This window comes from Polyodon spathula, chromosome 11 (assembly GCF_017654505.1).
Source record: "Polyodon spathula isolate WHYD16114869_AA chromosome 11, ASM1765450v1, whole genome shotgun sequence".
NCBI lineage: Eukaryota > Metazoa > Chordata > Actinopteri > Acipenseriformes > Polyodontidae > Polyodon > Polyodon spathula.
The window spans coordinates 40,013,527-40,040,334 of record NC_054544.1 but is presented as its reverse complement, the minus strand read 5'-3'; the positions used below and the strand labels follow the sequence as shown (position 1 = coordinate 40,040,334).

At 35.0% G+C, this 26,808-nt stretch overlaps 1 protein-coding gene across 1 annotated transcript; it reads left to right on the top strand.

The window, feature by feature from the left end:
- The first annotated feature begins 1,616 nt into the window (after positions 1–1,616).
- LOC121323039 (transferrin receptor protein 1-like) lies at positions 1,617–26,379 on the top strand. Its single transcript, XM_041263758.1, has 19 exons — positions 1,617–1,722; positions 6,525–6,573; positions 7,360–7,576; positions 7,990–8,209; positions 9,079–9,216; positions 9,503–9,590; positions 10,718–10,840; positions 11,215–11,313; positions 11,884–12,023; positions 13,113–13,279; positions 14,237–14,356; positions 14,449–14,534; positions 14,854–14,917; positions 15,094–15,161; positions 17,569–17,639; positions 18,363–18,444; positions 18,541–18,768; positions 22,996–23,136; positions 23,655–26,379. The coding sequence occupies exons 2-19, from the start codon at positions 6,541–6,543 to the stop codon at positions 23,895–23,897; spliced, it is 2,328 nt and encodes a 775-aa protein (XP_041119692.1). The 5' UTR covers positions 1,617–1,722; positions 6,525–6,540; the 3' UTR covers positions 23,898–26,379.
- The last annotated feature ends 429 nt before the right edge of the window (positions 26,380–26,808 follow it).

Sequence of the window (26,808 nt, the reverse complement as noted above, 5' to 3'; positions counted from 1 at the left end):
ACATCCAAATTACACTTAAAATGATTTTTTTTCCAACATACACTGTCTGGAAATATGACAATAAGATTGTATAAACTGTTGTTGTAGTTTAAATGCCAAGGTCAACATATGGTGTGAAGGGAAGAACTTTCAAGACACATTCTCTCGGCTGAAACATTTGACCTGTTTTTCTATAACTCCCTCTTAAAAAGGATGCCCACAGAGCTCAAGACTAGGCCCACAACAAGCTCCCAATAATTTCACAAAGGGTTCCCACTACCCTTCCTTTTTTTTTTTTTTTTTTTTTACATAATCTTAATAAGGTGTTAGATTTTTGTACAATAAATTATTAGTCAATACAGCTAAGCACTAAATGTAAAATAAATAATAAACAATATTGAGAACTGTTAAAAAACGACCAGTAATTTAAAAATGACTTCCCTATGGTACTATTTATGGGTGATTTTTAAACCTTTTGGGCAACACAGAATTATTAAAATCCAAAGTGATTTTATATTATTTACATTATAAAAACTACTTTCTCGAGGTGCTTGCAGAAACATGCATTACAACTGCTACTGCACAGTCACCTACAATGAGACCTCAGTTTTACGTCTCACCCAAAGGATGGAGCACAAGGAAGAGGTTAAGTGACCTACTCAGGGTCACACACAGTGAGTCAGTGGCTGAGCTGGGATTAAACCAGGAACCTCCAGGTGACAATACTCTTTTTTAACCACTGGACTACCAAGCCTCCTTGTTTTATGGTAAACACAGCAAAAAAATCAAGCTCACTAAATCAGCTCCATGTGCTTACTGGTCTGTGACCAAATGAATAAAGATCAATAAAACTAGTGTTCTGTTATTTCTGCTTTGTGATGATAATGACAGCAAAACAAGGGGACAATCAGTTTTTTGACAAAAAATAAATAAAACAATTCACACAGCAATATTAAATATTTTATTAACTGTAAACACAAACACGTAGAAAAGACATCAAACAAAGCAAAACCCAGAGAAGGGACAAGCACAATATGAAATGTTCATCCATAAGACTAGAAAAATAATATAAAAACACTGATTATTGAAAAGATAGCACTTGGCCTAAATCCACAAAATTCTTTATTTAGCAAACCAAAAATGTGCAACGAACACACTTAAAAACAAATGTTGGTTTGGGACATCAAACAACCTGTAGTTGAAGAATCAACCTTACCTGCAAAATTTGGCCACATCGGACTGCAATCAATAAATGAATAAATAAATAGAATCTGATGAATTATACAGATTCAGACGGCTTGCAGATTTTGGCACTATTATATTTTGTATTTAACTGTCCTTGCATGTACATGTATCGTTAACATGATCCAACTTGCAAGTATGTGGGGGGTAGATCTAGCGAGGGGTAGCTTTGAGAACACACACGCAGACAATCATTATTGATTTATGTCCCAGTGTGTTGAGTCAACGCTGTTACAATTTGTAATTACTGCACCCAGACTTTCGCACTGTTTAATTTCTGAGTGTTGACAGGAGATTTCAACTGATCTGAGAAGTGCTTGAACTCTTTACATTGCCAAACATACGTACGTGGGAGCAGGACGTGACGTCACGATTCTCGCATTCTCCTTTTCAGTTAAAGGACGGCGCTGGAGATCAGAGGCTAGGCTTGCTGGTGGAAGCTGCAGGATTGAGCTCGCGTTGGGAGGGGTTGAAAGCCAAATAAGAAGAGAAAACCGTTAGGTAATAAATACAGATGTATTCAGATTAATCTATATTGGAGTTTGGGGTACGAAAAAAAAAACCTGAAAACCGTCACTTGTGAACATTTATATTTATTTATTACCAGACAAAATTTTTTATTTTTTGGTATAAATAATATCTATATATAATATATAATATAATATATAATATATATATATATTATATATATATATACTCATATATAGTCAATACTACATCATCATGCTGGTTGCAGCACGTGTGTCTTATTAATAATATGCCGGCACATGCTTTACAAATTGTAAGCACATGTGTTGACAGGTAGCGTAGATGTATTTGTTGTGTGTTTAGTACATTCAATGTGTGTGTTTAGTACATTCAATGTGATGTGTCTTTATTTTTATTCTGTACGTTGTAACAATTCCGGTGCACCATACAACAAAGGTAGCTACAGCCACTGCAGTGGATGCGGATCCGAAGTAAGGAATATGGAGCGTGGAAATTACATTACAACTAAAGAGACTTAGCTAACAACGTAGCATGATCCTATAAAATAATTTCGTTATTGTAATTAAATTAGGTGTATCTTAATAATCTACTTGTGTTCATTAAAGCTGAAACAAAAATGCAGTTACTTCGGCACATGACTGCTGTTAGATTTGTCTTGACTTGAAGCACAACATTCGGTTTGGAAGCGCTGTCATTGACCTTGACAGTGAAATACAGTCTGCAGTTTTATACTGAAGAATCTGATCATCAAGTTGTGTATTCTGTTCTTAAACATGTACAGTGTAGCGTTTATGTCTTGGTAAGAACAGATTGGAAGTAATTTATAAAGCACAGATAATACGATAGTATATTATTACTTGTGTAACACGTGTTCTTTTGACCTTACTTTAACATCCTTATCTGTTATGGTCGCGTTCAGTGATGAGGTGCTTCAGGCCAGCAGCTGTTTATAATATTGACGTTATTAATAATTTTACAAAAGTCTTCGTTGCATTTAAGAGACATAATGTACTTTTTGTTTATTATTGATTTGCTTTTAAAAATATGAAACATCAAACAATTAGAAAGAAAATAATCTTTAATGGTGTTGTAAACGTTATGCTTTATGTAGCACTGTTATTTAAGCTTTTTTTTTTTTTTTTTAATTAAAATCGTTTTGTTAGTCTAAACATCCTAGTAGTTTCATTGTGTCCAATGTACTTAAACCCAAAGGCCAATCAAAATGCAGCTAAAATGCCTGAATTAGTTTTAGAAATGTTCAATATGACTCTCACGTGATGAAAGATCTAGAGCCTTGTGGTGGGGATTAAAACTAACCCTGCCTGTAGTGAAGCATAAAACTTAATTTTAAAGCTAAGAGGCTTTTTTTTTTTTTTAAATGATTAAACAAATATGACATGTTTATTAAATTCGTGAATGGCATTGGCATGGTTGTCATTGGTTAGGTGTTTTCTGACTTGCTATGTTTTCTGAATAGGTAAGGAAGGAAATACATGTGATGCTGGTGGCAAATTGACCATGATGTAAAAATGCACTGGGTACTGTGTATATAAAATTGATTTATTTACATTTGTGGTTGCAGTTTTCCTTCCAAAATACCTGGCTCCTCGAGGGACCTGTAATTGAATACTTTTTGTAGTTAGTATAATTTTACAGGTAATAATTAATAAACCCTTCTGTGGGCAACCTCTTTGCCCCTGCCCTCAACCCCCAATCAGGCACACTGCCAGATTCACCAGGCCAGTGTGTGCATCTGTATCTGTTATTGTGTCTTTAACACTAACATAAATTACCTTTCCAAAGTGAACTGGGCCGCTTGACTGAAATCGCTGGGCTAAGAAAAGTCCATTCATATGATAAAAAGATTCCGGAAATTTCTTTTGTATTATGCAGCTCTATAATTGTTCAAACCCTGTATGGACATTACAGGTATTATTTTTATCCCCTATAGCACAATGACCTTCAAACTGTATATTTGCTAGGGCTGTTTTGTAAACCTTCAGACAAGATATGGTTAACAGCCTAAATTTTCTCATGCAATTGTATATTTTTACAATAAAGAGACTTTCTCAAATTATAAACAACACAGAGTGCCTGGTGAAATTCAGCAGGGCTACAACTAGGAGTCTAGTCGGAGGGGAAGCCTGTAAGAGGAACAAAAAAAAAATAATAATAATCATGTTTTGTGAAACAAAAATTGTATCTGTTGAACTAAATGTGTATATGTAACCTTACATGGGGCTGCAGCAAATGTATTTATGATTTCTTCTTCTTCTTCTTCTTCTTCTTCTTCTTCTTCTTCTTCTTCTTCTTCTTCTTCTTCTTCTTCTTCTTCTTCTTCTTGTTATTATTCTTCGCAGTCACCCTTATCCAGGGTGACTTACAATTGTTACAAAATATCACAGTACAAAGTATCACATTAAATATCACATTACAGAATATCATATTACAGATAAGAGCAGAGTATGATAAATGGATGAGAATGATTTCAAATAAGAGCAATTGCAAAAAATAAAAAGTGAATATGGATCCCTATATGAGTAAAATCAAATACAAGATACAGGAAGTAGTTATAGTTGAGAGCAGTAGAAGAATACAGCAAGGTATGGAACAGTTCAGTGCAAGTACTGATACAACTGGGTACCATATAGTGCAGTATAGTTGAGAGTTGTGAGGTTTACAGATGCTGTTTGAACAAGTGTGTCTTGAGTAGTCCTGATGTCCGTGGGTAGGTCGTTCCACCACTGAGGGGCAAGGATGGCTCTGGATGTGGGAGAGTGAAGTTGGGTACAGCTAATATGTCGGTGGTGGAGGAGCGGAGGGGGTGAGAGGTGGTGTAGGGAGAAGTGATAGTCTGGAGATAGGAGGGAGCAGAAAGTTCAATTAAATTGCACAGGATTCTTGGGGTAGCTGAAACAGATACAACAGAAGCAATATTACAGATTACAAACATATGAGGAAAAAATTAATTCAGTGTAAAAAAAAAAAAAAAAATAGGATAATCTTTCTTAGTAAAAACAACAATGAAGAAATTGAGACTCTTCCTTGGGTCTATTCCATGTTACCTGTGTTACAGCTACATTAAGGACTGAAAATCACTCCTCATGGGTTTTTAAAATTGTAATCAAGAAAATGTTCCTTTAGGAATATCTTGGCTATACACGTATAACTTTAAAAATAAGTGTTACAACAAGTTTTCAGCCTACATTACAATGCAGGAGAGTGTGCTCCAAACTGTAACACAAACGTAACGTGGAATGGGCCTTTGACTGCATAGTGATGCTTTATTTGCATGAGTACAATCCGTGGGGTGGGGGGGCACTTTTGTGTGTTGTGCAGAGTTGCTAGTGTTTCATTTTGTTGTAAACTTTGAAATGTACACTGTCACACTATACTGGCTAAATACTTTTAAGTGTCAAGATGGAATGGGTGTATCATATTCATGTAATGCAGGTGTGGTCTGATCTACAGAGGATGTTGCACCATTGATAGTGGGACTTCCTGGTAAGAAAGAGTGTATGATGCAGTGCTACTGTATGCATTTCTTCAATCTAAAACAGACATGTGGTCTGTCGAGTTTCAACGCAGATATCAGGTCTGCCATTCGTTTTATTGAACAGACATTATTATCTAAATATAACTTGGCTCTTTGAGTCCAGTTTTTCTTTCTTTTACGGTAGGTTATTAGTGCAGTATCAGGATGCACAGTGCTGTGCCATGTGGTCACAAATTTGCTGCCTCAGCCTTTATTCTCCTTAAAGGAACATAAGCCTATTTTTTACATGTACAGTCTACATTTATTTTACGCATGTTCAGTATTCATCGTTGTAGAAATTAAGTTTAATATAAATACATGTAATTCAGTTTACCATCTTTTTATATATTTAGAGCAACTTTGAGTGAGATGTCAGGTTATTTCTTTTTTGTTTTAAATTATTATGGTAAATGACTTTCTGTTAAACTGCCATACATTTGTTCTCTGCTGACATTTACCAGTAGTATGATTTTCCTGGTGAGAAATGCAGCAGTTCTAATTGTTCTTTTTTATCATTTCTCTTTTGCTAAAATCATGCTTCCTCTTCAATGCAGAGCTAAATCTTACAGTAGTTCTAATGGTATAATTGCAGCAAGTACAGTATGAGTTTCCTGTTTTTAATACTTGGCAGAAGGATAAGGCTTGTTTGGGCATGCCATCTAGCTATTCATAAATGCCTTTACTTTTATTTTAATTGACATACCTGTTTAGCATTGTTTTTCACATTACCTAGGAATTTTGATAAGGTTATAAGAGGTGCAGAACATTATGAACTGCATTTCTAGCTGACTCTACCAATCTGACCAACGGATTTAATGCTACCCAGTTTGCAGCTTTGCTCTAATAGAAGCTGTGGTTGAAGTTGTCGTTCATACAGGTTGATCTATTTACCCTCAAAGCTATTTTTTATTTTAGGTAGTGGATTATTTTAAATAGAAGCTCACTATTGAGCTGAACTACAGGCACAATGTTTACTTCCAAGTCAGGTTACTTTGTATACTTTTGTTTCTTGTATGCAAAAGGACCGAGTCCAGCAGTTGCTCACATTGTGATTTAGCAAGCAAACCAAACTAGGTGCGCTTGCCAAATAGATCGAGACCACCTGTTACTTAGTTTCCCAAGCAGACTTTGTTGTTCACATTTCACAACAAAGGTACCGAAACATACTGAGTTCGGTCCAAACCCTCTAAACTGTCCCACTTTAAACACAGCCATAATATTACTGCTGCTTATTTTATTTATTTTTTTTTAATTAAGCTATAGCTTTCTTTTTTTTCAGATCCTGTAAGTTTATAATGGATACAGCACGATCAACCCTATCCAATTTGGTAAGTTCTTTTAATTTGTGTTTTTTTTTTTTTTTTTTTTTTTTTTTTATGTACAGTAAATGCACCTTGTGTCATGTAGATGAACCTTAGAGAAGAATATTGAATAATATTTGTGTTATCATATTATCGATATTGCAGATATCTAGAAATATTGTGTATCACCTGTGTTTTGCTATTACTTGTTTGTATTACATTTTCCGTTAATAGATCTTCTTAAAACTTTTATGTAGGGTTGCCACAATATCAAAATTACAGCTTGTTTTATTGAACCATTTTAATTGTACAATTTTATAGAGATTTTGATCTGTAAAATACAATATCTAAATTAGTTTACATTTTTGCATTACGAATGGCAGCACATTTTTTTTAATTTTATTTATATATAACGCATATTTATCTTGGTAAGGCTTAAATGCTCTCAGATAATTTATTATAGGTTAAAGTTACCAGGTAGAACTCACTTTGTTTTAAAACATTTTAAATGTGCTTATGTAATTAGTTATAAATGTATGAACCTACTGTTTAATATTTCCTGATGCGCAAGTGAATGAGTCCTGTGTTTGGGACCTGTGTCACCTCCAATTTCTACAAACCCTGAAACATTTAGGTAACAGTATAATTTGGATGGATAATGTGGCAGGAAATCTGAAAACAAATGAGCTCTGTAATGTTTTTAGACAGAACAAATCTGAAAGAAAAGTCTGTGCTAGCTTATATGGAAAAGTCTTGATGCCCTTTTTTTATTGACTCACAACATGGTGTTCTTTTGCCTTTTCTCATGTATAGTTTCGTGGGGAGCCAAGCACGTATACCCGCTTCAGCCTGGCCCAGAATATGGAAGGTGACAATAGCCAAGTGGAGATGAAACTGTCAAATTCTGAGATGGACGATGAGGTTGGAAACTCCATGGGAGGTCACAGGGAGTCTCGCATTATGAAGCCAAAGCGCAGCCCCAAAAACATCTTCTTTCTGATTGTTTGTACTCTGCTCATCTTCTTAATAGGTAACTTGTAGGTTCGGCAATTGATAAGTAGTTGTAAAATATGAGTTGAGATCAACATTTATTTTATACAGGAACTGCAATTTCACCATACTTAACAGTGTTCATTCCTCTGAACAGTATGTGTCGGTACACAACACTGTAAAAATAAAGAGTGTACTAGGATTACTAAAACTATGGTGGAAAAACAGTGTATATTACATTTGTAATTTTCAATAAAATGGTACCCCTATGCATACTGGGTGGACATCTACAATGCAATGATCCTACAGTTGAAAATCACCACAAAATTCTTCAAGATTAAGACACCACAGATGCACTGAAAAACCCAGAAATGGAATTCTTTAAAAATACATTTAAAAAATGATGGCCACAACATCTTAATAACACTTTTTTTTTTCCCTTTTTCATGCCAGGCTTTCTTATTGGTTATTTATCATATCGCGGGCGAATGCCAACAAAAGATCAGAGCTGTTCCAATGCGGACAGCGTTCCTTGTGGCACCGCTGAGGAACTGCTAAGTGAGGATGGTAGTGATACAACTCTGGAAGCCGCTCAGCCTGGCCTTGAATGGAAACAGCTGAAAGAACTGCTCAAAGCGAAGTTTTTAGAATCAGATTTTGAATGCCGCATCAGGTGAGCCACTGTAATTTCACTGGTATCTTTAAGTCGCTTAACCTTTACGTATACCTGTATACAGTTTAGATTTTATTTTATAGACTACTATTTTATTAATAATATACTTGTAGATTTAGAACTGACAAATGGCAATTCATTTACAACTTAATCCAGAATGTGTTTGCACTGCCCAATATTCTGCTTCTCTTTACAACTTTCTTTGCATTTAAGACTTAAGAAGTACTGTAACATTCTGCTAATTCATATTAAATAGTTCTGTTTAAAGAGAAAGGAATGCATTTTGTTAGCATTCTATTCTGATTAATTTTTTTTGTGTAAAGCATGCAGACTCCTGCCCTGACTGCCATTTGGGATAGTCATGTTGTCTTTTTGCTATAATCATATTGGAAGTTGTCTTCCAAGGTCATCCACTTGCGTGTTCCAGGATACCTGTTTTGACTAGATATTGGCAACTGGCAACATTTTATTGCAAAGTTAATATTCATGCATGTGACCATGGCCATATATTTCCTAGTGTCCTTTTATTATGAGCTAGAAAAATGTTGACACCACATTCAGAACTTCAGTCTAATTGCACAGCTGTTTCTCTGTGCTTCCTCATTATTAGGTGGCCTTTATGTTGTGAAAGCAGTTATAAGATGTGGCTCTAATTGTCCTGATCATGCCATTCCATTACCAATTGCATTGTTATTTCTGTTCATCCTTATGAGAGTCTCTTTACTATTGCTTCCAGTAACACCATTAAAAAGAGGAAGCACTGTAAGTATATGGCTCAATAGCATGTTATTGGGCATGTGTTTTGTTTAAAGAGAAAGCAATGCATTTTGTTAGCATTCTATTCTGATTAATTTTTATCTCTTTTCAAGGGCCTGTTCTGTAAACCGTGAGGCTGGTTCTGAAGGTGATCAAAATCTTGCTTTGACTGTATATAACGAATTCAAACGCTTTGGGCTGCATAGTTTCTGGAATGATGAACACTATGTGAAGCTTCAGTCCCTTGGCAGGTCAGTGTGAATGATGTTTTCAGTTACTTTGCATACACAAGGTATAATTCCAGTGATGAAGCTAATATTACTGTACATTTAAAAAAAAATCAGGGTTGAGATGAGGTATATTTTAAGAAAACTTTCAAAAAAGCAAATTGTCAAATGAGCTGTACCTTTTACTGATATGCATATGTAATATGTACCTTTGCATGTTCACTATGTTAATTTTGTTTGTTTTGACATGATAAAACCCTACAGTGACATAACTATTATTATTTTAATTTTTTTTTTTTTTTTTTTTTAGCACTCCAAACAGAGTAACAATTTTGGGTTCCGAAACAATTGAAGTTCCGAAGGGTTACCTGGCTTACAGTGCTTCAGGCCAAGCTACGGTAAACACACAGTTATATTAAGTGCTTGTCTTGACAAGAACTATACAATGTTTTTGAGTATTTAAAATATATAAGTTAAAATATATATATATATATATATGTTTTTTTCATCTTGAAATTGTTTTGAGAATGCCTGTAAATTCACAACTCGCAAAGATAAGCTTATATATACATGCATTTGTTTTCTGAAGAAATGTTTTTAAAATCCAACATGGCAAAGTGTATTAGCTTATTGCTTGACTCAGTTAAATTGTGAACAAAAGTATTGTGTGACAAATTCACACCCAGGCCTTATGAATTTTGGCTACTTTCATCAGATTTATTCCCACTGCCTCAGAAAAAAAAAGATATGCTATGATGTTTTGTCCCTACACACATTAAATAGTACCCCTCCTCTTTTGTTTGATGCATTCCCACCGCCCCGCCTCCCCCATTTCTACCCTTATCATAACCCCTTGAACCAACATATTCTTTTGCCTCTTCCAGTTGGCCCCAACACCCAAGTGAGTTCCAGGCAAATGATTACACTGTGTAACAAAAAAAAAAACATGTTTTTGTTCCTGGGTAGTAAGTGTTATTTCCTAATTGCTTATGCCTCAAAAGTATAGAAAATGGCTATTATTCCCCACAAACTTTGTTTTTGTGACCAGGACAGTGATATTTCAAAATATCGCTATTTCCAATGGGAAAATGGGCAAATGTGTGTCTTTTTGTTCACATAAAGTCAGAAAAAAACAACATATGAATCCAAATTAACATGTATTCATACTAAAGTAATACAAAGATGACTACAAAAGATTTAGAAGTGAGTAGTTTTTTGAGATTTACAATTATACTGTAAATACACTGTCCTGGTCACAAAAGCAAAGTTTGTGGGGAATAATAGCCATTTTCTATACTTTTGAGGCATAAGCAATTAGGAAATAACACTTACTACCCAGGAACAAAAATTGTGTTACATAGTGTTATGTAACATGAATAAGGAATTTATTGTATTTCAGATTTCCACTTTGTTCCATGTTTGTTTGTAACTTGACTGATCCAAGTTGTTCGACCACTGTCTTTATTTTACCCTGAATAAATGCTTTGCTGTGATGACAATTAATATTTGTGCATACCTTTTGCAGGGTAAATTGGTTTATGCTAATTATGGAAGGGAAGAAGATTTTAAAAAATTAACATCTATGAATATTGGTGTGAATGGCAGTGTTGTCATTGTTCGAGGTGGAAAAATATGCTTTGCCACTAAGGTGAGTTCACTTACCCTTTCCGTTGCATTTTGTAAAATAAATAATTTACTAATGTAATGTAACATTTGGTGTGTGTACACATCGTGCCAGTTTTTATGAAATTGTGTTACCTACCAAAATGATTTTGTAGATGACTGTGTTTTATGATTTATCAGTTAAGTTGTTTGACAGGTTATGTTGAGTAAAAAAATAAAATTAACCTCTGCACATTTCAGTGATAGTGGCAACACCCTTTGACCTAAAAGTAAAGATGCATTTCTCCTAACATCATGCTCTTGGTGAAAGCATTTTTAACAAACAAAAAAAAAGAATGATTTGTAGTTGGTATTATGACTTGAACTGACCAATGACTGTTCTATTTATTCCTATCTTAGGTTGCTAATGCCCAGAAAGTGAAAGCAGCTGCAGTTTTGATCTACCTAGACCCTGCTGACTATGACAACATGCCTGAGGACACAGATGTGTTTGGTCATGTGAGTGCATGTGCATGTTCATTATAGAGAACAATGTATGGGTTAAAATATATTATCACAGACGTGCCGACCAATGAGAGACATATTATAGTGTGATAATAATATTTTCTGACCTATTTATTTTATATATTCTAAGTTTCCTAAACTATACAAAAGTTAGTAACATTTACAAACAAACCACCACCATTATCAGTCTTGCTACAACAAGCAAGTAACAAAGGAGAGTAAATCATTCAAAATAAATTCATTGTTCAGTGTTACCCATTTAAGATGAAATTTAAAAGATGTTTGCCCAACTCTTATTCAGGTATCTGTTGTTGTCTTGTTTCTCCCACTGAACACAAGTAAGGCTTTGAGGTTTATATTAGCAAGTGTTTTTCATTGTTTTTAAAAGAGCAAGACAATGAAATGGCATCTCCTTAAACTCTTCTGTTATTGGACTGAACCTCATTGTTTCCGATTTCTTGTCTTTTATTTTAAATGTATTATTTCTTCTCAGCTGTTCTACTTGTTGTAGCGAGTCATAGTGAGCAAGCGATCAAGGAGATCTTTTAAATTTCTTTGTTACAGGTTCATTTGGGCACTGGTGACCCATATACCCCAGGATTTCCTTCATTTAACCACACTCAGTTCCCTCCTGCACAATCCTCAGGGCTTCCCAGCATCCCAGCTCAGACCATCACAACAAATTCAGCTCGTGTGCTGTTGAGGTAATGCTGCATTTCTTCACATTTCTCTTGTAGTGTTTCAACTGGTACTATACACCGTTTTTTTTACAAAACTCCACGAGGTGTACTGAAACTATTACCTTTAAGAAATTTGAAGTTGGTAGTAATTAAATGCAACATAAAACAATGTGGCCTCTCAGTGTCCTTTGTTTACACAATTATTGAGTGTTGGTCAATAACAATCTGACAGCGTTATTTTTTATATAACCTGTAATGATCAAATAAAATAATGTATGGATATGTGTGCAATTGTATTTTTTTTAAACCCGACCTCCTTATGTTGGACAAACGTCTAGTTTAGCGAGGGACTATTGAATGATTATGAAGAGCTTTTTGATATACACATATTTGAATCTGATGTGATTAAACTGCCTTTCATTATTTATTCGAAAAAATGAAGCATGACTCTCGCAATGCTAGATATCTCGCTAAGATGACGCAACAAATATATAACTTGGTATATTGCGGCTCTCTTCATTAACATATTTTCTCTTCGTGCATACGACGAAATGTATACTTTGCGAATTGTCTCAACAAATATTCAATTATATTTGTGCTGCGACTGGCCCATCTTAGTACATCTACCCCTCAGTGCGGAACTTAATTGTGTCTTTGATTTATTAAATACCTGCCGACAAATACTTCTTAAAGTATCTGAAAATACAAGTATCAGTATACCCATACTAAACACTATATATTGCCTGTTATTTTACTTTCACTTGTTACAGAAGTAGGTACAGGGATTGAACACATGTGCACACATGACATTATACTCAGTAATATAGAACATTTTCTTTATTGTTCTACTCAGCACTCAGGTTCCGACCATATGTGTGGTGGACTATTATCTGCTGAGGTGGGGGCAAGCTAATGTTGCTTGTAATCATGCTCATTTTTTAACCAGGCCTCCAGGGACAAAAGAGTATTGGCCTACTGCACTATCCCTTTGTCACTGGTTGTTTATAATTGAAGAGAGCAGTGCTGTTATCAACCTGGTTCTTTCTCCCTCAATCTTCTGCTATTGCTTTTGCTTCATGGCTACTTTTATTCTTTTATTTTCTTTCTCAACAGTAAAATGAGAGGACAGTCTGCCCCTTTGGAATGGAAAGGAACATTATCTTCGACCTACAATTTAGGAGGTGATGAAAATGTCCAGGTGAAAGTGGAGGTGAACAATGTCGTTGCTGAGAAGATGATCCACAATGTATTTGGAGTGATTAAGGGACTTATTGATCCAGGTAAAAAGCTTTTTATAAAGCTGTCAGTTGTTTCAAGTAGCAACATGTTATCTCTGAAATAATTACACCTGGCCAGTGCCTTCGGCCAGTGTTTACTGCTACTGGCCACGTGTAAAACTTCCCTGGTAACAAGACAGTGCTGCTTCATCATTACATGTATACCATTAATTTATACAAAATTGGTTTAAAAGTTTGTATAGGCCTAGATGTACTAGTATTTCTTAAAAGCAATTTTGGGTAACCTACTATGACAATGGTGCAGTTTTGGGTGGCCAGTGAAAAATTAATGTTTGTAAGTTTTATTTCCTGTGCAAAAAATGGTCTGTAAAGCATGCAGACTCCTGCCCTGACTGCCATTTGGGATAGTCATGTTGTCTTTTTGCTATAATCATATTGGAAGTTGTCTTCCAAGGTCATCCACTTGCGTGTTCCAGGATACCTGTTTTGACTAGATGTTGGCAACTGGCAACATTTTATTGCAAAGTTAATATTCATGCATGTGACCATGGCCATATATTTCCTAGTGTCCTTTTATTATGAGCTAGAAAAATGTTGACACCACATTCAGAACTTCAGTCTAATTGCACAGCTGTTTCTCTGTGCTTCCTCATTATTAGGTTGCCTTTATGTTGTGAAAGCAGTTATAAGATGTGGCTCTAATTGTCCTGATCATGCCATTCCATTACCAATTGCATTGTTATTTCTGTTCATCCTTATGAGAGTCTCTTTACTATTGCTTCCAGTAACACCATTAAAAAGAGGAAGCACTGTAAGTATATGGCTCAATAGCATGTTACTGGGCATGTGTTTATTGGGCAGAATCTGAAGTGAAGGAAATGACTAGGCTGTTTTTTTCAGATGTATTTTTTTTAATGGAGACTTGTGCACAATATTGCTATCGGCAGAGTTAAAACCCTCACTTAATAAAAGCATTTTTTTAAATACATTTCTTTCCAGACCACTATGTTGTAATTGGAGCTCAGCGTGATTCTTGGGGTCCAGGTGTTGCCAAATCAGCTGTAGGAACTTCTTTGCTGTTGGAGATGGCTAAAGCACTTTCAGACTTGGTCGTAAAAGGTCTGTAGAAACTAGCTCACAGGTTTAGTGTTATCTTGCCTTTGCTGTGTGTTTTGTTGTTATAATGAAGGTAACCATGAACAATTTTGCAGATGGATACAAACCCAAAAGAAGCATTATTTTTGCAAGCTGGAGTGCTGGTGATTTTGGAAGTGTTGGGGCAACTGAATGGTTGGAGGTGAGCATGCCTAGATCATTTATCAGTCTTGTGTTTTTAAAAAAGCAGTCCGATTTTAAAATGTCTTCATAATGGATCTTTCCTGCAAGTCCAGTTACAAGCTGTGCAGTTACACTCTTATTTATCATATTCCTTGAGAGAAAAAATGTCAGTTTTTGTTTTCAAAAGCACTGTTCAGATATGTAAGTTCTATAGGTGCATTTCTGGTCTCACGATACTGGGTAAAGATGCTGTGATCATAACTAGTATGTGAAGATGGCTTGAAGATAAACTTTTATATATATATATAACAATAACTTCATGCATGTTATATTTTTAGGGTTACCTGTCTATGTTGCACCTGAAAGCTCTTGCTTACATAAACCTTGATGCTGCAGTGCTGGGTAAGTTTAGAACATGAAATAGAAAGAGGTCATTTTAAAATAATTTAAGGATTGACGGTTTGCAACTGAAATATCAAATATATTTAAAAACCTATTGATTTTATATAAGGAATTATATTTATGTATTTTATTTTTATTTTATTTATAAAAAAAAATTGTATTCATTCTTTTTTTAGGATCTCAAACTTTTAAAGCATCTGCCAGTCCTATGCTGTACACACTTCTTGGAAACACCCTAAAAGAGGTAAATAAATTCTTTTAAAATAATTTTTTTTTTTTTTTAATTGAGACAAGTATTTGAATATTTTATCATTTGCAAAACATAATCATAGCCAACTATATGCAACATAGTAGAACCAAATCTGAAGGCCTTTATTCATCCCAGTGAAGTAACTGCAAAACAATGGTTACCATACATTACTATAACAAAAAATTAGTAAGTCTAGTGTGTATAGATGTGTATTTTACTTATGTCTTTTTTACCTGTTGGAGCTAACGAACATGCAAGTGAAAACTGTCAAATTTAATGAAAAAAATTACTATGAAAACAAATAGTTTACTCACCGTTTTTTCTCTTATTACATTCTACATAACAGAAATTAGGATCAAAACATAAAACAAAAGAAAATCATTTAACATTTCCATTGCAAGTTGGACCAGTGCTGGAAAGCATGAGGCTCTTTGGAGTGTCCTGCATCTGTATCACAGACAGAAGCAGACCCCCGACTCTAATCTGCTTCCCAGATCTGAAGCAGCACCTGCAACACTAGGTAGAAGTCACTATTTGGCAGCCTGGGTTGCATGTGCATCCTAATCTAGACTCTGATCTTACTTCTAGCTGTCACTGTAGAATTTTAATTAGGGGGTCAAAAGCTCATGTTTTGTTTTAATTTATTTTTATACATAGAAATCCTACATAGGCGGAGCTGTCTTTTTTTCATATGGTTTGACAAGGTGGTAAATCTGTTCAAGGCCAAACACGTGATACAAATTTTATAGTTCTGAAATACGTTATTTCTTACACATGATCAGTCTAACAATCTACACTGTTATAAAGGTAGCTTTGTAATTTTCTTAAGTAGGTCACGAGAAAATGGCTGCAGGTACCTTCCACATTTGTACTGTAAACGTCCTTCCATGGGCTAGGATATCTCAGGATTTAGATAGACCAGCGGTACTCAACTTTTCCCCTCAAGATCCATTCCAGTCCAGGTTTTTACTTCAAGCGGGTTCTAATGTAGTTAATTCAAGCTGCTAAGAGGCACCCCTGATATAGACTATAGAGACCTCATTGGCACTGACAAGGGAAATTGGATGCTTCTTTTGCAAGACTTGGGAATCCTTCCCAAAATGAGACCCACAATAAAAGTTATATGTTAAAGACTTTTTTTTAATAAAGATGGGCAGAGTGTTAAAGAACAAACAAAGTAGCTTAATTTAAAAATATATACATAAAAAAATACTATTTTGCTAGCAGGCAAAAAAATTAAAAACCCATTTGGCTTTTACACACAGAATGCAAATGTTATCCTTGCACGCATATTTTTTACACTTTTTATTATGCATCCTATTTGTGTAGCCTTTTATCCTTTGTTCATTATCCTTTTATCATTATTTTTGCTTTTTGTATCTTAACCCTTTCAGGACCAAGCATTTTTTAGTGGAATGCTCCCCCAGGACCAGGCGTTTCCTTTTTGGCCATAGTTATATAGGACTTTATTCCTATAAAGATTCACTAAAAATCTAATTTTTACAGTAGCATCTTGGAAATCGTGTCCTTTTTTTCAGAACACTCTGGGGGAACATTAAAAGTACTTCAGAAACCATATAAACTTTTCTCTTTTTTAAACACAATATTTCATAGTTTTTTTTTTTGCTTTGTTTTTTTGTTTTTTTAAGTTAAGTATTTTTTATTATGTGTTCTGTTTGGAGATGCATGTATAAGAAGTGTTATTCTATGACCCGAGGGACCTTACAGTACTTCCTGAAAGTTTTGTTAAAAAATATTGATGTTTGGGCAAATTACAATTTAGAGTGATTTCAATGACATAATACACATTTATAAACAGTAATGAACACTACTCTCTTTTTTCATTTTCTCAAAATAAATATTTATAAATAAAGTAAGAAAAAAAACTGTACCTGATACATTTAGCTCATGAAATAGTATATGCTTATATCCACTCAGTTCTTGATGTTTATAAATGTTGTAAAAACATATATATTAAAACACATGAGACGGAATAAATGTTCTAATATAATAAGTTAAATACGTCAGATTTACAGTGTTTTCCCTTTTTTTTATTAGCTCTAAACAAGTTCCTGTGATGTTTTGTTTCTGCTTTTGTCTCTGCCTGGGTGCAGTAAACTGCCTCCACCCTTAGACACTAAATGCCCCTAGGTGACATTACACAAAAAAAAAAAAAAAACATCAGGAAGTGAACATCAGTCCCTCTCCCATGCAGTGATATCTGTTTCAAGCTTGTACTGCAAAGTACGGTGGCCCTGTAAGTCATCAAAACAAAGTATTTTTTTTATTTTTTATTTTTATCGTGTTTACACGATCACGGTCCTAGAAGCCCACTTCAGTATGATTGTGTTAACGCGGTCCTGGTCATTAAAGGGTTAATGAAAGTTTGCTGTCTGTTTAGGTCAGCTCTCCGCTGGACAGCAGTAAGACGTTGTACCAAAAAGCTGGTGCTGAGAACTGGGAGAAGCAAACGTAAGATATTTAAAGTATATATAATATGTATATATGTATATATAATTGTTACAGCCTGTAGGGTTTTGCATATATACAGAGAACCGCTTGGCTAATTGTGCTTCTGGTTTATTCTTTAGCGCAAGTTATTTATAGTAGCATTATCTTGGCAGGTACGGAGGCAACCTTTGTCTGGCCTTAAGAAACACTTTTGGAACACAGCATTTTTTTTTTTTTTTTTTTTTTTTTTTTTTATTAGTTTAGAGAAGAGCTTGCTCAATTGTGATGAAACTTTTGTATGACAGTTCAGGACAGTATTAGAGCGTATGGGCCATTTGGAGGCACCTGTCTCATAAATCAGATATTTTTATTTGTGTATAACTAATATCCTGAATTGAAATACATCAGATTTGACATCTTTTTAAGAGAAATAGTTTTTAAGAGTGACAAATGGCAAAAATGAGCCAACAAGTTAACAAGATAAAGTGCTCACCCTTTATAACGCTATAGTGGGGAGCCATAGTTACAATACTGTTCTGTTTGTGTTCCATCTTATAACGAGTATAAAAGGGCTGCTGTAATGGCATTATGGAGCAAATGGGAGCCACGACCCGAACGTGTTATAACTGATTCCCAACTATAATGAGACGTGTTATAATGGGTGAGCATTGTATGTATTTAGTTTATTCTTTTCTTAAAACGTTCATTGTAATCTTAAACCAGATAAAAACATTGTTTTCATAGAATTGTCCCAATGACCATGGATGATACGTCATATGCCTTCCAAGCATTTTCTGGAATCCCATCTGTTTCATTCAAGTTTACGGTACATTTTGAAATGACTCCAAATTTTAAAATTCCCAGTTGATTTATTTTTCAAAGTTGTTTTCAAAAAACTTACAAGAATATTCAATATTTTCAGAATGATGGAGATTATCCATACTTCGGAACAAGAGAAGACAATTTGAACAATCTGATAACACGCACAGGAAACAAGGTAGCCGACATAGCCAGAGCTGCTGCGAATGTGGCTGGGCAGATGGTGTTAAGGCTGACCCACGATCATCAGCTGTCCCTGGACTTTGACAGATATAACGGGGAACTGTACTCGTCTGTATTTAAGATCAATCGATTTGCTAAACAGTTGAAGGTAAGAAATGCTCAGTAGCTAAGATCATTCATTTTTTTATTTTAATTGTACTGGAGAACAATGGAATGTATTTTTTTATAATACATTCAGTAATGTTTTAGTATAATTATATTGTCATAAACCACCCAGCTGCCCATTTATTTTGGCAATTTCCATGTTAAAAATGCTCTTTAATTTTTTTGATTTGCAGATTTTTCATTCTTAGCCCTCAAATAAGCAATTTGGACAGTTTTCAAAACAATTTTTGCTATGTTTTTTTTTAAATACACACTTTTTATTGTGATTTATGATAAACAGAAATACAGTATTTCAATAGAACTTAAATAACAAAATAAAAACAATGTGTTTACAATTGTAGCATTATCACAACACAACATAACATCAATGGCAGCATTATAATAACATTATAATACTTGTGCAGCATATCATTTTTTAGAAATAATTTTTTGTGTGATAGATTTCAAAGCACACGCACTTCAAACCCAAGGCTAACGGCTTTATCTAGCACATATACATCAGAAAACTTGCCTCGCAAATTTTTAGTCACGTCGTATACAGTGTCTTCCCTAGTTTCAGGCATGGATGTATAGCGCTGTTATATGAATTCTGTGAAGTGTAGGTACATAAATAAGTAGGTCGTTTTGACCAGTACCAAACCTGACAAGGCTTCTAACAAACTGTAACACCAACAAATAAATAATGACATCTCCTTGTTGTATTATCTGTAGATACACCGGTATAGTACAGAGAAACATCCTGTAATTGACAAACCCAGGACTGGTAGTCACAAAAAGCTGTCTAACAAGGATGAGCAATAGTTGAAGATAATATCCATAAGAAATAGAAAGAATACAACAGAACTGGCAGAAGGCACAGGTGTCATGGTCCATCAAATCAACAGTACGAAGGTCACTCTTGAAATCAGGACTTAAAGGATGTGTTGCAGTAAGAATACCTCTGTTAAGCAAGGGGAACAAAAACACAGAAATTGGACTGTGGAACAATGGTCAAAAGTGCTTTGGACTGTTGATGGATGAACGACGACACTTTTGACTTCTGCCAGTTCTGTTGTCAATTCAACGCTTATCTTCTTTCTGTTCCATAAGGATATTATCTTCAAGTATTGCTCATCCTTGTTAGACAGTTTTTGGGTCTTCCAGTTCTGGGTTTGTCAATTACAGATGATGGTTCTCTGTACTTGTTGATTATGCTTCGGATACCACACCTTAAAAATCGAGTGATACAAGCTATTTCACTCAGTGTTTTTCCTTTTTTTATTCAAGTCAAGATTGTTATAATAGTAGAAAACACTAGTGGAGGTTTGAATAAATTGTTGATGCTCATAATGCATGAGAGTAGAAAAATGCATCGTCTTAGACTTTTTCCACAACTCTGTCTGTCTGTGTGTGTGTGTGTGTGTGTGTGTGTGTGTGTGTGTGTGTGTGTGTGTGTGTAATATACAGTGGCTCTCAGAAGTATTCACCCTCCTTGGACTTTTCCACATTTTATTGTGTTACAACATGGAACTAAAATGGATTTAATTAGGAGTTTTTGCCACTGAACAACACAAAAAAGTCCATAATGTCAAAGTGAAAAATAAAATTTACAAATTGTTCTAAATGAATTACAAATAAAAAACAGAAAATAATTGATTGTATAAGTATTCACCCCCTTGAGTCAATATTACATGACAATTACAGCCATGAGTCTATTTGGATAAGTCTCTACCAGCTTTGCACATCTGGACACTGCGATTTTTGCCCATTCTTCTTTGCAAAATTGCTCAGGCTCCATCAAGCTGGATGGGGACCTTTGGTGAACAGCAATTTTCAACTCTTTCCACATATTCTCAATTGGATTGAGGTCTGGGCTTTGACTGGGCCACTCCAGGACAATGACCTTTTTGTTTTTAAGCCACTCCAGTGTGGCTTTGGCTATATGTTTGGGGTCATTGTCCTGCTGGAAGATGAATCTTCTCCCAAGTCCCAGGTCTCTTGCAGACTTCAGCAGGTTTTCCTCCAGGATTTCTCTGTACTTTGTTGCCCTCTATCTTCATGAGCTTTCCAGGCCCTGATACAGAGAAGCATCCCCATAGCATGATGCTGCCACCACCATGCTTCACAGTAGGGATGGTGTTCTCAGGATGATGTACGGTGTTAGGCTTGTGTCAAACATAGTGCTCAGCATTGAGGCCAAAAAGCTCTATTTTGGTCTCAACAGAATATTCTTCCACTTGGTCTCAGAGTCTCCCACATGCCTTCTGGCAAACTCTAGCCGAGATTTGATGTGATTTTTTTTTTCAACAATGGCTTGCTTTTTGCCACTCTCCCATAAAGGCCACTTTTGTGAAGCACCCAGGCTATTGTTGCCGTATGCACAGTGTCTCCCAGCTCAGCCGTGGAAGACTGTAACTCCTTTAGAGTTGCCATAGGCCTCTTGGTGGCCTCCCTGACTAGTGCCTTTCTTGCCCTGATTTTGAGGACAGCCTGTTCTAGACAGATTGCAGTTGTGCCATATTCTCTCCATTTTAGTAATGGACTTTTACTTTGCTCCGGGGGATATTCAATGCCAAGCGAACCCATGGGTGTTTATGCACGTTCCAACCAGCAACTCTCAAAAACAAGCCTAATTCTGCTTATTATAAGCGGACTTGGCAACTGTGTAGGTTACCTCAGCCGCCAGTTTCAATTGGACAGGAGCGATCTGAGGAGTCTCGTGCTGTCAGAAATGTTCTTCTTTCTTTTAAATTGTGTTGGATTTCCTGTTGTGTTAAATATTAATGATGCAACCAAATAAAACACAATCAATACATCAATTTGCAATTTTATTTGGTCAGTTCTGAGAGGGCATCAACAACTTGTTGGATGTTGTTGCGCTGTTTTTGTCGATTTAAGCTGGCTGATGACATCCAGTTCACCAACTATATTTACTAACATGGAGGGCAGACAAGCATTGTCTTTGGACATAGCTGGGATCAAAAAAGGACGGGAATTAAATTTTAGACATTTAAACAGCAAGGGTATTCTCAGACAGCTGCTTTAATACTATAACAAGGGCTTAACGCAGTTCATGGTAAGTGGTTTTATACAGAACTGTAAACCCACAAGAGATATACAACATGACAGTCCAGACACAGCAAAAAACAATAATATAAAAAAGCCGCCTGCATTATCATTAAGGTGAACTACACCACTGCTAACCATAAAATCAGCCATCAGCCACTACTTTCTGCCATCTTGGAATCCACAGTAACAACTGACCTGCTCCCTTGCAATATTTATAGTTAAGAATAAATACGCCCATTAACATTTACATTTGAAATGTGGGTTTCCACGCGAAACTGAGTGTGTATTTTTCGTCATTTACACGAGTAAATGAGATTTACCCTATCCCTCTCTTTGGCAGTTTTTTTCAGCCACAAAGCTAATTCTCTCAAACGTGCACGTGCATCGCCAGTTCACGTGTAAATTGACCCACGTGGAAACCCCATGTATGATGCAAGCAAAAATGCTGATGTACTTTTAAAAAAATATTTAAATTGTTATTGATTAGACATCACAACTTAATGCTGAAAAACTTGATATTTAGATTTCTCTAAAGTAAAACGTGAAAAAAGTGTGTTCTTTAACAGTTATCAAACACATTACTTAGTATTTTTTCCTCTCTCAGAAATGTGGTAAGGAGGTTTGGTTAATTATTAAATCTGATAAATCTGATCTCCCAGGAACTCTAGCTGATATACTGCTTTGTCTTTAAACTCAAACAAGTGGTGTACTACTTAGTGGTAAATAAATATAATTGATTTTCAACTGAATCTGCGTATAGATCTGAAATAGTTTCAGGTTTACTTTTAACCTTTTAAGTTAATAGCCTGAATAACAACTTGGGATGGAATAAACTAAACAGATTTGGATCATATAAGAGCATAAACATGTTATTAAATTATTTTAGTTTTGTACCCAAGAAACAAGACGGCAAAAATCCACTACTAGCAGATATCTTTTCTATATGTCCTTTAAATGTATACCAAAAGTTTTAATGAGCTTCCATGATCAATTTCAATCTTTAATAATAATCCATCCATATCTGGCGTTATTGTTCCTTAAAGACTTTGTCAACTGCTTGAAATGTCATGCAAGGATCCATAAAGCATAATGGTTCTACATTTGTAAATTCAAGCACTTGGTAGTTTTGTCTCATGGGGCTGTTCTCTCTTTGCTTTTCCAGAAAGCAGGCTTGACTATAAAGTGGCTGTTCTCTGCTCGTGGTGACTTTGACCGAGCTACAGAAACACTGAAAAACGACATTCTCAACAGCGACCTGAACGATGCAGGAATTTGTCGAGCCATAAACGAGCGGATCATGAGGGTACTTTTATCCCCCCCAATTCTGTTTTTTTTTTTTTTTTTTTTTTTAAATAACACAAATGTTAGTTATTTAGGTAATGTTAATGTGTTGGTACGTTTAGTTCAGTAGCAGTGTGTGCTTAGTTTCTTCAGTAACCAATGCTGCCCCAGACATTGTTGTGTATTTATATTTTTTAGTGTGACTGTTGTGCAGTTAACTCATTTGATTAATTGTTCCGCCACTCCAGTTCAACTTCAGCTCTTAAACTTTAGTCCTTGAATTTGAACTTGTGTTTTATTTTTTGTTTAATATTTTTTTTCTTGAGGAACCGGGACCGCTACTGTATCTAAGGACAGTGGCGGTATGGATTACTGATATATTGTGAAAACCCTTTTGTGCACCTTGTATATAACATGCAGAAACTAGGATTTGCAAAAGGGTGCAAGTTATATTCTGAAAACAGTTTTTGGCAATTGTTCTAGCCAATCTTCATCTGAGCCGATTTTAATTGAATTAACTATTATTTTTCTTTTGAATAGGTGGAGTACCATTTCCTCTCTCCCTATGTCTCGCCAAAGGATACCCCCTTCCGCCACATTTTCTATGGCTCTGGTCCCCACACTTTAAAGTCACTGCTTGAAAACCTTAACCTCCTGAATAGTAACCCCTCATACCTCAACATGGACGACTTGCGAAATCAGCTAGCCTTGGCCACCTGGACCATACAGGGGGCTGCCAATGCTCTGTCAGGAGATATCTGGGACATAGACAACGAATTCTAAATGCTTGGATTGGTATCCAGTGTTTTCTGTAAAGGCAACCCGAGATTGAACCCACATTAAAAAAAAAAAAAAAAGATAATAAGATAAAGTTAAAACTTCTTCTCCCTTTGGAGAAAATGCCGAAGTGTTTTTTTTTTTTTTTTTTTTTTTTGTATTTCTGTCAAAAAGAAACACTTACAAGAGCTAAATCCAACTATGCCTTTGAAAGAACACTGGAATTTAGACATCGTTAACATTCAGTACAGTGTGTGTTTTTTTTTCCCTTATAGTTTGTATTGTTTGAACTGTACACTGAAGAGTTAGCAAAGTTTTTAGCCAGAACTAGATCGAGGAAGAATCAGTAGCTAATATACGTAATTTAAACTTGCATGTGAATTGTTCAATTAGATTTGCATTTAAGATGTAGAAGATGCAGGTCAGTGTTGTAAAATCTGGTGCATTTTATATTGTATGAACAATCAATGTCTCATTGGCCACTGAAACGTTTGACTGTTTTGTTTTTGTTTTGTTTTGTTTTTTTAAACGTTAAATGTTTCAAATTGATATGCACGTAGCTGAGCAGTGCACTCAGCAGTTGGGTTTATTTTTGCCAGTGGGTTTGCATTTCTTGACAGCCTCTTTATCTACATGTTTCGTGAATAGCGAAAACATGCCTGGTGACAGCTATCTGTTAATAAGGATCGAAATGTAAGAAAAGTGTAAAATACACCTACCAAGTTAATGTGTGAAAAGCAGTTTTTGTTACCAAATTTACTGATACCGCATGTGAGCTTTTATTTCCTGTCAGCCAATGTCATTTGGTTAAAAAAAAAAAAAAAAAAAAAAAATCAGGAAACAAATTTCTTCACCGCCTGGCACTGAGATATTTATTTGTGTTCTTTATTTATCAGTGACAGGGTTCACTATAAATAGTATTTTTTAAAACTATTACTTTCTTATATAAGATAATTATCGGAAGCAGTGCCTTCCATAATTATGACAGTTATACTGTCGGTTTAATGAAAGCAGCATCTGCTATGGAAACACACTTGTTACCAAAATGTGCTGACCACAAACTGCAATTGCATGAAACATTTACAAATAACCACATTTAATTGAGTCTAGGTTTGTCTGTGAACTAAATGTAAACTCTTACATATATCTTCATTTTTTAAATGCTTTACCTGCTCAAAAGACACAACTGATTTGTACTGGAAAACACTTTGCTAGTCTTTGAACAGTTTACAAAGTTGAGAAAAATAATTGCAGTATTGCATTTTTTAATCCTGGTTTTAGGTCATTATTTCATTTTTTTTTTTTTTTAAATAAACAATAAGATTACACTTGATTATAAATTGTGTTGCTGGTTCCACCTTTTATACCTTGAACCCTAAACAAGGGAGTTTGTAAAAGAGCTGGCAGTTTCTGGTCAAGCAGTTTTGGTGCATTTATATTTCTAATCCTAAAAACATTATCGGTAGCAGTGTCTTCCATAATGTAAAAAAATTAAGGTAGTTTTTGCCTACCATTGTGTATATATCGGAGGCAGTGACCTTCATATTTCACACTGAAGGTGTTTGTAATTATCGGGAACAGTGTTTCTCACAGTTTTTATATATTGTTTGCATTTACAAACTATTGCAAGGCTTGAAATTGTTTGTGTCTCATCAACATTAACCTAAATGGGTTAGATTTTCCTCTTTATTTCTTTAGGACTCTTTAATTCTAATAAAGTAATCGACTTTTTTCCTTTCTAGATTTGTATGGCTAACCTGTGCCTTAACTAAACTCGTATTCTACAAACCATTGGCAAGAATCCTTGAGAAGCGCAACTTCTGCTTCACAGTGTTGCGATTCCTTTTAATTAAGAACCCCATTCATCTATTCATGTCACGTTTTGAATGCATGTTGGACAGTTTTAATTGAACAGTTTAATCTCCATTTAGACATTGGTTTAACTGTGGTAATTTTGTATCTAAATTGCTGAGGTTAAAGTATGCGGACACTTGAATAAATACTTAAGATTTTTTCTTTTTTTTAATGAAAAATCTGTTAAATGATATGGTATTTAACCACCTGTATCTTCACAGAAATAATTTTAATGTCTGTCACGGGTCAAAAGAAACAGTATTAACTTATGCCCATGTGATATTTGATTTGTAATTTTACATTGAAAATTACTGTTGCATACATGAACTGTAATATCTGTTCTATAATTGTTCTGTTTCTTGGATTAACTTTGTTCTTTGAAATTGTCCAACGGTTTTGCTCTTTGAGTGTTTGATCTATTTGTATGGAATGATTCTTACTATATCTATAAGCTCTGCTATTGCTTCAGTTAAAAATGTATCTGTTAGAGATAAGAGTGTTGAAATTTTAAGTTATGGTGTGAAATGAGGGGGAGTTGTTTTTTTTTCTCTTTTATAAAGTGGTGGTTGGGATTGTGAAAAGATGGGCAATGCTTTACTTCTTGTTTGCAATAAATGCAATATATAACAATTAACCGTGTGTGTTTTATTCTATTCAGGGTTGGGATTAATAATTTTAAAAGCCACGTTGAGGCGACGGGAATGCGTAATTAACATGGTAAGCTGCAGGCGTGATGGCTGCATTTACTAAATCCAACTCTGGTGCAGGTTAAGAGGGTACAAGTGTGACCCCTGCTGCATAAATGAGGTAATGAAACAGGTCTCAAAGTGGTTAAAAACTGGGGCTTCAGAGCACTAAGTACTGCGTTCGAGCCCAGCCTACCTGCTTATTATATATATATATATATATATATATATATATATATATATATATATATATATATATATATATATATATATATATGAAACTGAATTGTGAAATGTCACTTATGCAATGCAGCGTACTTTAAAAGATTTGCACAGCTACAGTAAGGGTGTCTGCTAATAAATAAATAATAATAATA

Excerpts from the sequence above, each read along its gene's own strand:
- LOC121323039 (XM_041263758.1), top strand. The coding sequence starts at position 6,541 with ATGGATACAGCACGATCAACCCTATCCAATTTG. Across the intron at positions 6,574-7,359 it reads GATCAACCCTATCCAATTTG|TTTCGTGGGGAGCCAAGCAC; the intron begins GTAAGTTCTTTT and ends TCTCATGTATAG. Across the intron at positions 14,357-14,448 it reads TTCAGACTTGGTCGTAAAAG|ATGGATACAAACCCAAAAGA; the intron begins GTCTGTAGAAAC and ends ACAATTTTGCAG.